Source organism: Arachis hypogaea, chromosome 16 (genome assembly GCF_003086295.3).
Source record: "Arachis hypogaea cultivar Tifrunner chromosome 16, arahy.Tifrunner.gnm2.J5K5, whole genome shotgun sequence".
NCBI lineage: Eukaryota > Viridiplantae > Streptophyta > Magnoliopsida > Fabales > Fabaceae > Arachis > Arachis hypogaea.
The window spans coordinates 130,474,245-130,487,644 of NC_092051.1; the positions used below are offsets into that span (position 1 = coordinate 130,474,245).

The following is a 13,400-nucleotide window of genomic DNA, read 5'->3' on the forward strand; positions in this document are numbered from 1 at the left end:
TGCACGACCAAACTGACGGTAGAACCCAGTCCCCTTACTCCCGCGGCAAGTCGAGAAGTCGGCAACACAGGAAGGAGAGGAAAAGGAAATGCTGAGATCCCGGAGTGATCGGCGCAACTGCTTTTCACTCCTCCATTCTCAAAGTCTGCTTACCTAAGAATTTTGACAAACCAACAGACATGAGATACGATGGCACCAAAGACCTACAAGAGCACATCACGGCCTTCGAGGTTAGGATGAACCTGGAAGGTGTAGGAGAGGCGGTCAGATGTTGCGCTTTCCCGGTGATCCTGGCGGGGACAGTGATCCGTTTGGTTCAATTCCTTACCACAAGGGTCCATCACGGCCTTTGCAGATATTTGTTAGAAGTTTCTCGCACAGTTCACCACCCAAATTGCCAAAGCAAAGCACCCGATCAACCTATTGGGGGTGACCCAACGCATCGGTGAACCCACGAGGAAGTATCTTGACCGATTTATGATGAGTGTCTGGAAATTGACAGCCTCACGGAGCACATAAATGATGAGGAGGTAAGCCAGGTGGTAGCTGCCAACAAACGGAAGCTAACCACCCCGCCTACTCGTCAGGTCAGCAGTGCCGAAAAGCCAAGGGAGGTACCAAGAAAAATGACATCCAGGAGACTGTTCAAGCCGCTTTCCTGGGTGGACAAGCTTACAAATTACACTCCCTTGAGCACCCCATAGTGGAAGTCTACTAACAGATTGCCCACAAAGGCATCTTGGCCAAACCCAGACAAATGAAAGACTGAACTAGAGGAAACAAGAGCCTTTACTACGATTATCACAAGGGTTTGATCACAAGACACATGATTGTTTTGACCTGAAGGATGTGTTGGAATAAGCCATCCGAGGAGGGAAGTTGAACGATTTTTCACGGTTCATCCGAGAACCAAGAAGGAAATAGAGAGAGCGTTCCGAAGAAGACCGGAGTTGGACCATCAAGCCAATCCAGGACCCTCCCGAGAACCCGGACACAACCCCAACAGTGGTCGTAAATGTGGTGATCGGTAGAAATGCCCCACCAAAGTCAAGATCCGTGGCAATGAAAGACACCAAGGTGCTAGCGATGACGTTGGACAACAACAAATTGTCTCCCAAGGAGCTTTCCGAGATATCCTTTGGTCCGGGAGATTGCTAGTGTGATGATCTCCCAAAGGACCCGCCAATGGATATCATGGCCAAAATCAGGACCGGGCTGGTCAAGCGAATCCTGGTCGACTTGAGGGCCGACTTGAACATCATGTTTCAAAACGTGTTCGACACCCTGGGCTTCAAAAAAAGCGATCTTAGGGATCATCGCCACGGAGTTGTAGGTTTGGGGAACAACTATATCAAGCCAGACGGTTCTGTTGTCCTACTAATCTGTGTGGGTTCCGATTCAAGCAGGAAGTCGGAAATGGCCGAGTTTGTGGTGCTAAGAGATTCCATGACGTACAACGTCATCCTTGGAAGGAGAACTATCAACGAATTGCTGGTGGTAATTTGCACAAATTTCTTGATAATGAAGTTCATGGCGGATAGGGGTGTCCATGGATCGGATCGTATCCACAGATCCGCGGTAAATATCTGCATCCGATCCGCAAATTGATCGGATTGGATCCGATCCGATCCGCACCCTTTGCAGATCGGATTGCGGATATCTGCTCTACATCCGCGTATCCGATCCGCGGATCCGCAGATCCGCACAATAATAATTAAAAAATAAATAAATAAATAAATATATATATATATATGTTTGGTATTATATTTACTTGTTTGTATGTTTTAATTAGTAATTATTATTCATATATTGTATTATTTTATTTTTGTTATTTAGAAAGAGTTTGATTAAAAATATTTTAGGAATAAATAAGTTTAAAAGTATGAAAAAAATATTTTTATTGAATTTTTTTACATAGAAATATGATTAAAAAGAGAAGGTTTAATCATGCAGATATATCTGATATCCGATCCGATCCGATCCGATCCGCGATCAGATCGGATCGAATTGGATCCGACACTAAAAAGCACGGATATCATATCCGATCCGATCCGATGAAAATTGTGCGGATCGGATCAAATTTTCGGCCATATCCGATCCGATCCGATCCACAGACACCCCTAGTGGCGGATAACGAGTCGATGGGCATGATTCGAGGAGACCTAGAAATGGTTGTTGCTTGTGACAACGCCAGCTTAACATTGAGGAAAAATTCTAAGGAGGCGGCCGGGATATTCCTAGCATACCTGAATGCTAGGACTGACGAGCACCCAAGGCCCAAGCCACAAGGCAATTCAGAAAATTTTTGGGTAGGGGAAACGGAAGAAAAGTTCATGTTTGTGAACCATAATCTCCCCCACGAGTTGAAAGGGCCTTTGATAGAGGTCATCCGTGCTAATAGGGATTTCTTTGCCTGCAGCCGACATGCCAGGGATAGACCCAAACTTCATGTGACACCGTCAGGCCGGAAGCACACCCTATGGTGCAAAGGAGGAGGAAAATGTCGTTGGAAAGAGCAAGTAAGGTAGCCAAACAAACGGCTAGCTTGTTAGAAGCCGGTTTCATTAGAGAACTCAACTACTCCACATGGCTATCAAATGTAGTTCAAGTTAAATAAACAAATGGGAAGTAGAGAATGTGTGTCGATTATTCAGAATTTAGCAAGGCATGCTCGAAGACTCATTCCTCCTCCCCAACATAGAGAACTCAACTATTCCACATGGCTATCAAATGTAGTTCAAGTGAAAAAAACAAATGGGAAGTAGAGAATATGTGTCGATTATTCAGAATTTAACAAGGCATGCTCGAAGACTCATTCCTCCTCCCCAACATAGAAGCCTTGGTGGGTGTGGCGTCGGGATACAAGTTCTTAAGCTTCATGGACGCATATCCAGGATACAACAAGATCCCTATGCACTGACCAGACAAGGACAAGACGGTGTTTTCTTGATTTTATGTTACAAGGTCATGCCATTTGAACTTTAAAACGCAGGGAAAACATACCAAAGGTTAATGAACAAGGTCTTCAAGGAACATATCGACAATTTGGTAGAGGTCTACGTTGATGACATGCTAATAAAGACGGTCGAGTTGAGTAGCCTGGTAACTGATTTGCAGTTCATCTTTGACTCACTCCGAAAGCACAGCATGAGATTGAATCCCCTGAGGTGCACGTTCACCATGGAAGCGGGAAAATTCTTGGGGTTTATGATCACCTAGAGGAGAGTAAAAGCCAACCCAGACAAGTGTAAAGTCATCCTTTGCAAGCAAGCCCCGAATGAGTGAAGGATGTGCAAAGACTAGCAAGGAGGTTGACAGCTTTATCTCGTTTTCTTGGAGCGTCGGCAGCCAAAGTTCTACCTTTTTCTAACTTGATGAAAAAGGGGACATCCTTTGAATGGACCCTATCTTACAAAGAAGCTTTCAACCATTTCAAGAAAATCTTTTCGGAGATGCTGGTTCTCGAGAAATCGAAAGCAGGGGAGCCCTTGTTCCTGTACCTAACAGTCACAGAAGAAGCCATGGCAGTTGCATTGGTACGAGAGGATGGCAAGCAACAACAGCCCGTGTATTTCACAAGCAAGGTGCTCCAGGGTGCACAGCTGAGGTACACAAGGCTAGAAAAAGTGACTTTTACCTTGTTGATTTCTTCCCGAAGCCTGAGGCAATATTTTCAAGGGCGCCTGATCACTCTGTGAACCGACCAAGCGATCCGACAAGTCATGCAGAAGCCTAACCTAACGGGGCGAATGATGACTTAGGTAATAGAGTTGTTCCAATATGTTATCTGGTATGAACCCCGACACACCATCAAAGCATAAGTAATGGTGGATATCTTGGTTGAGGTGACCGGCGATGCTCCTGAAGTCCCAAGCACACGGTGGAAGCTCCATATGAACGAAGCCTCCAACCAAGCGTTTGGAGGAGTTGAGATCATTTTAGAAAGCTCATAAGGAGTGACTTACGAGCAGTCTATTAAATTTGAATTTCCAGTCTCTAACAACCAATCAGAATATGAAGCTATTATCGAAGGCTTAATACTAGCCAAAGAGGTCGAAGCAGCAAAGCTTAAAGTTAACAGCAACTCACAGTTCGTAACAGCCCAGGTAAACAGGACATACCAAGCTTGGGACCCATTGTTGCAAAAATATTTGGAAAGAACCAAACAATTGTACAAATATTTTGTGGAGGTAGTGGTCCAACATGTACCCAGGGAGAGAAATGTCAGAGAAGACCTCTTGTCAAAATTGGCGAGCACCAAGTCTAGAACGAGAAACCGATCTCTCATCCAAGGCTTGATAAAAGAGTTGTCGGTGACCCTGTGCTTGACTCAAAGTCTAGAGGAACCTCCTTTTTGGATTAGCCTGATCCAATGGTTTCTCGAGGAAGGAATGCTGCCAAAAAAAGGGGGAAGAAGCTAAGGTCATAAGAAAAGAGGCCTCCAAATACACTGTGGTACAATGGCAGCTATACAAAAGAAGACTCGGCCAACCCTTGCTGAAGTGTCTGCGACCCAAACAGGCGGAGTATGCATTAAAGGAGGTACGTGAGGGGTGTTGTGGGCACCATATAGCGGGAAATTCTTGGCTCGAAAGCTCATCAAAGCTGGCTATTATTGGCCCTCCATGATGACTGATGCCAATGAGTTCGTTAAGAAGTGTCGTAGGTGCCAAGAAAACACAAGTTTTCACAAGGCACCGGTGGAAGAGCTAAGCTCCATCCTGGCCTCACAGACTTTCTCCCAATGGGGAGTCGACCTGCTGGGCCCCTTCTCGACAACCCCAGGACAAGTCAAATATCTAATTGTGGCCATAGATTATTATACCAAGTGGGTGGAAGTGGAGCCCCTAGCAAGCATATCATCCACGAATTGCCAGAAATTCCTATGGAGACAGGTGATCGCGAGATTTGGAATTCCCGAGATTGTGGTGTCAGATAATGGAACACAGTTCTTCGACAAAAAGTTTGGAGAGTTTTTGTCAGGCCTTAACATCAAGCAAAAGTTCTTTTCTGTAGAGCACCTCAAAGCAACGGGCAAGCCGAGGTAGCAAACAAGATTATTCTGAATGGACTGAAGAAGCACTTGGATCAAAGGAAGGGTTCCTAGGTAGACGAGTTAGCCTCAGTTTTGTGGTCTTATAGAACGACACCACAATCCTCCACCAGGGAGATGCCCTTCCGGCTTCCCTATGGAGTGGATGCTGTGATTCCTGTTGAATTAGGGGAGCCAAGTCCAAGACTGCTATTGGGAGGAGGTGACAAGACGACTGAAAAAGACTTGATAAATGAAACCAGGGCACTGGCCCACTTGTCGGAAGCAACATTAAAGCAAAGGCTAACACTAAGGTACAACCGCAAAGTTCTCAATAGAAGATTTGAAGAGGGAGACTTGGTGCTACGACACAATGATATTGGTCCACCAACTCCAGAAGAAGGAAAGCTCTGGACCCTTCAGAGTAAAAGAAGTGCATGGAAAAAGGCACTTAAAAGCTGGAGCGGTTAGACGGGAAGGAGGTACCAAGGACCTGGAATGCAACAAACCTTAGGAGATTTTACTCCTAGCGGTCTGACGATCTCCGGTCTCCACGGTTATCTTTTTCTTTCGCATAAGTTCATTTAAATGTTTCCATTTTCATTTACCTTGTTTTACTTTTCGCAAGTCTACTTGTATTGTCATGACTTAGTAAAAAACAAAGGTACTTTTTCTCTTTGCCGTTAGAACGGGACGGCGGCAAAGACTTTTAATGAGGCCCATTTTTAAAAGACATTCGTGTTCTATTTTGAGATTTATTAATTGTTACCAAATTATCAAATCGGCTTCTCGGGATTGATCACCCCGAGAGCCCCTACACAAAGACACACGGATATCCATTATAATACGGTTAAATGGCCAAGTAAAGAAACAATATAATAGTAAGCAATCATTACTAGATTTTTTAAGCATACAAAATTCACAAGTTATGAAACCTGAAAACTGGGGATTCGAAAGGGCATCACAACGGCCCAACAAGAAACAAGTTCAGGAATACAAGGGCATCACATCGGCACGATAACAAAAGAGGATCAAAAGTTATAAAGTTCAGAAACATGTCATTTCCTCAGCAGATTGACAATCTTGCCATATTGAATCATCTTAAAGGCACCAACAACAAAAATGTCAAAGTCGGGAGCAAGCAAAGAGACCTGGGCCTTGATCGCCTCCTCGGTAGCAGCTATGGCATCCCTGGCATCCTTGAGGATCTCTTTTTTTTTCTTTTTTACGTTTGTGGCCTCCTAGCAAGTAGAATCTTCCGGTTTCACGGCCTCAGCTAGCATCTCCTCCAACTCCTTCACTTTGGCCTCCGCTGCAGTGGCCCAACCTTGAGCATCGTTAAGTTGCTTGGAAAGGGAGGGATCCCGATCAACGAGGCGATTGATCTCTTTCGCTGCCTCCTTCGGCTTCTTCTCGCCCTCGCCAAGTCGGGTCCTCATGGCCTCTCCCTTGGCCTTCCAAGTTGGAAATATCTTTTTTAGAAGCTCTATATTTTTCCTCCAGAACTTGGGATTGAGCCAAAACTGGCTCCACTTTTTTAGTGATGGCGACGGCCTGGAGAAGAATCCGATACGTCCACCTTGCTTGAGCGGCCAGATCCTCGTCTCAGAATAAGTTCTCAGTATTCGGTAGGAGCTGGGAGGTAATGAAAAATCTGGCGTCAAAATTTTTCTCCATTACGGTGAGAACTTGTCCTGGGCTAGAGTTGGTTTTCCCTTTCTTGGGGTTGGAGATGACGATCACTTCTAGATCTGGCTCGATCATAACCCCCTTACCCCAATCTGCCGATAGGAGGCTGAGATTGAAGTTCACCCTCACCGGGGGGGGGGGACCTCAATTTCAGGGGTAGGGGTGTCTGAGTTATTCTCATCATCTCTAGGAAAAAGATGAATCATCAAACGACTCAAAGAAGTGTGTCTGAAAGCCATCCCAACTACAAAAGGAGGAGAAAAATAAGTTAAGAAAAAAGCAAGTTATGAAATCAGGAGCAAAACAACAATGCACAAAGCGGGAATGGAAAAGCAGGAGGGCAACAATAAAAGACAGGATCTTACCCACACAATCGCGACTGGCCTCTCGGTCACCCACCAAGAGATGAGGGTTGAGGTTATCAGAACTAAATATTGCTAGCAAAACGTTAACGATTTATTGGTTATGCCGACCTAACCCATCATAGGTCACTTTTATTAAGTAATTGGAGACGGCACTGAAGCTCTAGTAGGTTGGCATACGTCTTTCTCCCTCAAGGGTAAGCCAAAAAGGATGATGACCTTAAGTTGGCCTTACTTTGAAAAAAATTCTTTAAAACCATGGAACGAATCCTCGAAAAGACCGAAGATTCGTCGGTTTTGCACGGCCAGAAAAGAAAGGTACCCCTTTTTATGCTTACCCTCTCGGGAGGGATTTTTAAGTAAGAAAAAGAAGAAGAAAACTATGACGGAGGCCGGGAGCTCTATATACTCTGAAACCATCTCAAAGCACCGGATGGCAGCCCAACTGTTCGGATGAAGTTGCGAGGGAGCAACGTCACACCGGTTTAAGAGGCCAATGATAAACGGAGAAAAAGGAAGCCAAACTCCCAGAATTGTGTATATGGACTTGTACACCCACATCCAATCGAAAACCCGGAGAGCCTCAAGGTTGAGTTGACAAACACGCTCCTGGGGACCCAACACGGAAACATCATAGTTGGATTCCTCGAGACCACCCCCGCATAATGCTCTCGAGTTGCGAAGCTCTTGTAAATCTTTCGTGGTCACCTTGGAGGACGTGCTCGTAATATCAGTTGTACACCAGGCATAACAATTCATGAGAGATTGCTACGCCATACTTATAGTTAGGGCACTACTTATGTTAAAATGGGAAGTCGGAAGCTCGGCACAAGCCAAAACTAAAACTAAGTTCTTCTACGACACTACTATCCGATACTATACCATTTCTAGGCCTAAATACAAAAAAGAGATACATACGACACCCCTTAAGAACTTGCTATCAAGCAATAGTTCGATCTAATCAAAAGCAGCAACCAAAAAAGGCATAACAACAATGGCAAATGGCCAAAATCAACATGACAATCTCAGAATCAATGTGTAATAGCAATGAAAAAACAGTCAGAAAGCAAAACAAAAAGGTAAATAAACAATGTTACTTACTAGTAAAAACAGATGAAGGAAGTCGCAAAGGAAAGAGTGAAGGCACTACAAGGTAAAAATGAAATCCATGAAAATGAAGAAAGGAAGGAGAGGATGGCGAAAGCACAAAGAAAATAGGGAAAGTAATAGTGATAGCAGTTACGGAAATGAAAAGGTAACCGTAAGGTCAGGAACATAACGGTCCTTTTTACGTGCTTTTAAATCACTCATAAAGGGCATTAAATGCTCCTAGCACGGAAACCGAAAGCGATCCCTCCAAGCAACGGCAAGGGGAAACTCACACGCACGAAGAAGGTGCTAGAAGCATACACCTGGCAGCCGAGGTCACGATCAGAGGAAGCCAACTACGCGAGAAGACACGAATCAAGTTAATGCGCCAACTACGATTCTCACGACTTGCCACATTAGGAGTACTGTTCTGACCCAACCCAATAAGGGCCAGAGGTCCATTTGGCAGATTGCCGACTCGGCGGATCCCCGACCTGCATAAGCCAAAGTGACCCATGCATCACGCGATCTCCTGGGGAAGTCCTGGATAGTTGGCAGAAATTTTCAGGTATTTGGGCCCAAATGAAGGGGTCCACTCGGATACAGTGAATAAAAAGGGAGGGACCTACCCCTCCTCAAGGTACGTCACATTCTTACCCTAATTAGCCGCCTTTTTGTACGAACACTTACTTTGGCATCGGAGTGTCCTTGCAGGTGGCCCCACCTGCCGATCTACCGACATTCGTGGACGTCATGCCTCTCTGCGACGAGTGCACTCAGGTCCCGCTACTCACCATCAACCTTTTCATCCAACCAACCGATTCAATGAACCGACGTACAAAATTATTGAAATTTAAATTTTGCATCTTTTTTTATATAAATTTTTTAATTTTTGGTAGTATGACCATTCGAAAACTATTTGTCACGGATTATAATTTTATTTAAGAGTTTGATACTGATTAAGAACTACCACATGTACAAAGCCAATATTTGAATCTCCTAAACTTGTTTAAATCCACCTATGAGCTAAATCATAAAAAATGCTATATGCATATTAAAATTAACCATTAAATAGTCACTATGTAATTATATATAAATATATAGATATATATTTTATAAATATAGTTGATTGTTTAATTAATTAATTAAAAATTTTAAAACTTAATTTAGTTAAGGGTGAAATTTAGGAAGAAGGATGTTAGGGGCAGTAACTTTTGTGATTTGTAGCTATCAAATAACCATTAATAATGATTTTAATAGTGTGAGATTGGTGTTGACTCATTTTTTTTTGCTGGTTACGTACTGGTCAGAATTTAACAAAATTGTTGGATCTCTAAACTTTTTTATTTAGGAAACATTATGATTCGGAGTTGCTAAAATTAATTTCCCGAAATGCCGAAATGGCGAGTAGCATAGTGTTGACAGCAGTTGAGCTTCATCTTCATTCACAGTTTCAACTTGAAGGCATAATAAAGCTACGTATAATATCATATCATCATAATCATAAAATCCCAAACATCATCAATAGCCTAGTAACTCTCCATCAACACAACACCATCTGAGATCTGCTTCACTTCATTTCCGAATTCCGATCTTGCCCCCAGATCTCATACTCCCAACAACAATGCACCAATCCAACTAAACAGAACAAAACAAGAAAAAAGAAAACCACAATGGGCGCGAACCAATCGGACCAAGTTGCCGGAAACGCATACGAAGAAGAAGAAGAAGAAGAGGAGGATGAAGAAGAGGACGAAGAAGACAACGTGGCAGCTAGGAGGGGTCTCATAAGACCCCCTCAGCTACTCAACAACCGCCACGTGGCAAAGAAGCTTCTAGAACAAGAACCCGAGATCCTGCCGTGCCACGCGTCTGCCTCCCCTCTCTCCCCGCAACTCTCCTCCCTTGGAACCCCGCGCCTCGGCCCTTCCATCAAGGTCTGGGACCCTTACAACGTTCTCGCCCCTCCGCCGCCGCCGCCTATGCTTCCGCCTCCGTCCAACGATGCGGACGACGAGCACGCTGAGGCGGTGACGACGGAGGTGTTCGTGATCAGCCACGGGGAGTGCGAGCTGAGCCTCAGACCCGATTTAATTTCGGGTCGGGTCCCCGGTGCGGGCCTGACTCCGAATGGCGAGAGGCAGGCGAGGGCGTTGGCCGTGTTCTTGAAATCTCAGGGCGTAAGGTTCAACGCGGTTTATTCTTCGCCGTTAGATCGGGCTCGGTCAACGGCTGTCGTTGTTTGTAAGGTACATATTCATATCCCTTCTTTTTTTAACACATGTAATATGATATGATGTGAGTGTTGATTATCGAAGCAAAACATTGATTTGTTGTTGTGAATTATGTGAATGAAGAAAAAGAAATATTAGAATTTTAGAGAGCTTTGCTTCTATAGATTATAGTGGTCTAACACTTGGTTTGTCCAAATGATTCATACTTTGTTTTCGTTATATGATGGGTTTTGAACTTTTTGAATGAAGAAAGGAGAACATTTCAGCATTGCTCGAACTGGATTAGTCATGGACTATTGAAATTGTACTTGGTTATTAGAACATTGGATTTGTGTTTGAATTGTTAGTGTCTAAAGTAATCAAAACTTTCGGAGAAAAATGTTAAATTGTTTCCCTCTTAAGAATAATCAAATCTCATTATGCTATGGTATGGAAGCTGAAGATGATGATCTTATGGAATTATTGTTTGTTGTTGGGCAGTGTTCAATTCAATATTGGTTATTGTATCTGTTAATAAATTTTTGACTAGCATGAAGTGAATTGACCCATACCAATTGATGGTTACATGGATGTGCTCGGTTGAGGGCTAATGATAAGCTTGTGATTGTTTAGCCATTCTGGCAAGATAGTATGTACTGTGGTGAGAAATGGTGTTTAAAGAGTACCCTCTTGACAGTATATTGTCAGGTCATTGATGTTTTGCAACTTAATTTTGAAGAGTATGGGTGAAAAACTAATAGACAAACGACAGGAATAATCATTGGAGTGAAAGGTATCTTGGATCATTTGGTTGGAAGGTGAAAATAGGGTTGTAATTTTGATGAATGAGAATGAACTTGGCCATTAAGGGGATGAATACAAAAGAAAGAGAAAAGGGAGAAGAAGGGGGGGGGGGGGAGGATGCAGCATTGGGGTGTTGAATCCATTGCAACTTGGAAGCTGTATGTGTGTCATAGGTAGAAAGAGGGTATATATAAGAACATGGATAGCTGGTTATAGTTATTTTTCGTTCCACTTGAGAACTATAATAGGAGAGCATGTTATTTGTTATATATGCTAGGTGCTATGTCTCCGTAAGATTGTAATTTTAACACATTGATAAGCAATAAATGTGGTAGTCCTTAATGGAGGAGTAACTTAGAATTATACGGATGCGTATGAAACTATTCTTCAATATTTTCACTAGCAACAAAAGTGGATGCCATATTAAGGTTGGACTGGAGTCACTTGCTAAGTAAATCTTTAGAGCAAATTACGTATGTGCGTGTGTATGTTAATTGGGACGGTTCTGCAATTTTAGGTCAAGTTGCCTAACTGGCTATTGCTGTAGACTGTTGGTGTGTTGCTATATGTTTATTGGTACCTTGGATGAGTTAAAATTAGAAAAGATGCTGAAGAGCATTAGCTCGCATTAACTGAGTTCCTTATTTATTCTGCATGATTTAAGTATATATATATATATATAGAGAGAGAGAGAGAGAGAGGGTTCTGTTCTAAGAATTAATGCATCTGGCCTGGGTCATATAAGACATGGAGATGAATTTATTGTAGATTGTATTCATATTTGCAAACTGTATGTTTTCAGAATTTTTCTTCTAGTAGATGTAGCACTGCTGAGTGTTGATAAGGCAGGGAAGAGATTGTATTACTGAATCTAGTGCTTGAAATCTCATTTATATAGCTTTATTTGTCAGGAAATCAATTTTTTGGAGGATCAGATTCAGTCCTCAGACGCCCTTGTAGAGATGAGTCAAGGGAATTGGGAAGGCTGCCTTCAATCAGAAATATATACACCTGAAATTTTGAGGATCATCGACAGGTTCCAGCCAGATTTTGCTGCACCTTCTGGAGAATCACTTAGACAAGTTGAATTCCGCATGGTTCAGTTCTTAAATGGGATTGTTCTCCGACTGCCTGAAAAATTGAGGATTGATCTATCCTCCCATCACAATGAAAACAACCAAACATTTGTTCAGCAAGATTCCCATCCTCTGACGAATTCTATTCACGACCAGGATGGACCCCTTCATCCAACAACCCAATGGGATTCGCTCCACAGGCATAGGCCAGGACTCTCCAGGAAAAAATCTGGTAAGAGCAGGCTACAAGTCGTGACAAACACTGGCGATGATTTTGAAGATGATATATCTCCTAGGCAAGTCAACCACCAAAGTGCGCTGCACAATTCATTCGGTGGCTATAATGCATCTGTTTCTTGTATAGGCATATTTACTCACTCTGCACCGATAAAGTGTCTCCTAACGGGACTTCTTGGATGTAGTCCATTGCTGTCACAGAAGTTCTGCATCGGAGATTCTTCGGTAACAGTGTTGCAACATTCCTTGAGAACAGGATGGCAGATAAAAAGGTTGAATGATACAGCACACCTTAGGCTTCTCTAGTTGAAGCAGCTTTTACATATAGGGAACAGGATTTTGGTATTTATTGGGATTTTTACATATTTAACTTGGTTGTTGGTATCCACCAATCACCAATACACTTGAAAGTGGCACCTTGTGTTGTAATTTGAGCTTTGGTTGACTCCAAAAGGAGTAATTATGGAATATTTGAGATTGTTGTATCAATTCTTTTGTATTTTTATCTTTACTAAAAGTTGCTGCTGTACCTCTACATGGCATGTATTCATGTACTTTGAAAAAGATACAATTGCTTTGGAATTCAAAACTTAGACGACATAGTTATTTTATTCTCAATCTAAGATCTATCATATCAACTATTAGATTATGTTCCAACACTGTCTTGGGATCCTTCGAATTCAGTTATGCCTGTTAAGTGCAGTCAAGTCATCAGCGGGAAAACTGAGAGTATGCCCCATATTCTTATCTTTTCTGTTTTATTTGCAGTTTTTGTCACTTGCTCTGTGGACCATGATGAAATCCATGTTGTCATGTGAGTCTATCACATGGTGCTGCTGATATTTCAATTACATTTTCATCATTCATCGATTCAGATCTCATCCTTTAGTATGTTATC

General features: G+C 42.8%; 1 protein-coding gene across 1 annotated transcript; it reads left to right on the top strand.

Moving 5' to 3' along the window:
* Nucleotides 1–9,516: 9,516 nt before the first annotated feature.
* On the top strand, nt 9,517–13,120 carry LOC112755021 (uncharacterized). Its single transcript, XM_025802886.3, has 2 exons — nt 9,517–10,421; nt 12,101–13,120. Exons 1-2 carry the CDS (start codon nt 9,846–9,848, stop codon nt 12,806–12,808), a joined length of 1,284 nt encoding a protein of 427 aa, XP_025658671.1. The 5' UTR covers nt 9,517–9,845; the 3' UTR covers nt 12,809–13,120.
* The last annotated feature ends 280 nt before the right edge of the window (nt 13,121–13,400 follow it).

Coding starts and splice junctions, on each gene's coding strand:
- LOC112755021 (XM_025802886.3), top strand. CDS start 9,846: ATGGGCGCGAACCAATCGGACCAAGTTGCCGGAAACGCATACGAAGAA. Junction 10,422..12,100: donor CGGCTGTCGTTGTTTGTAAG/GTACATATTCAT, acceptor TTTATTTGTCAG/GAAATCAATTTTTTGGAGGA.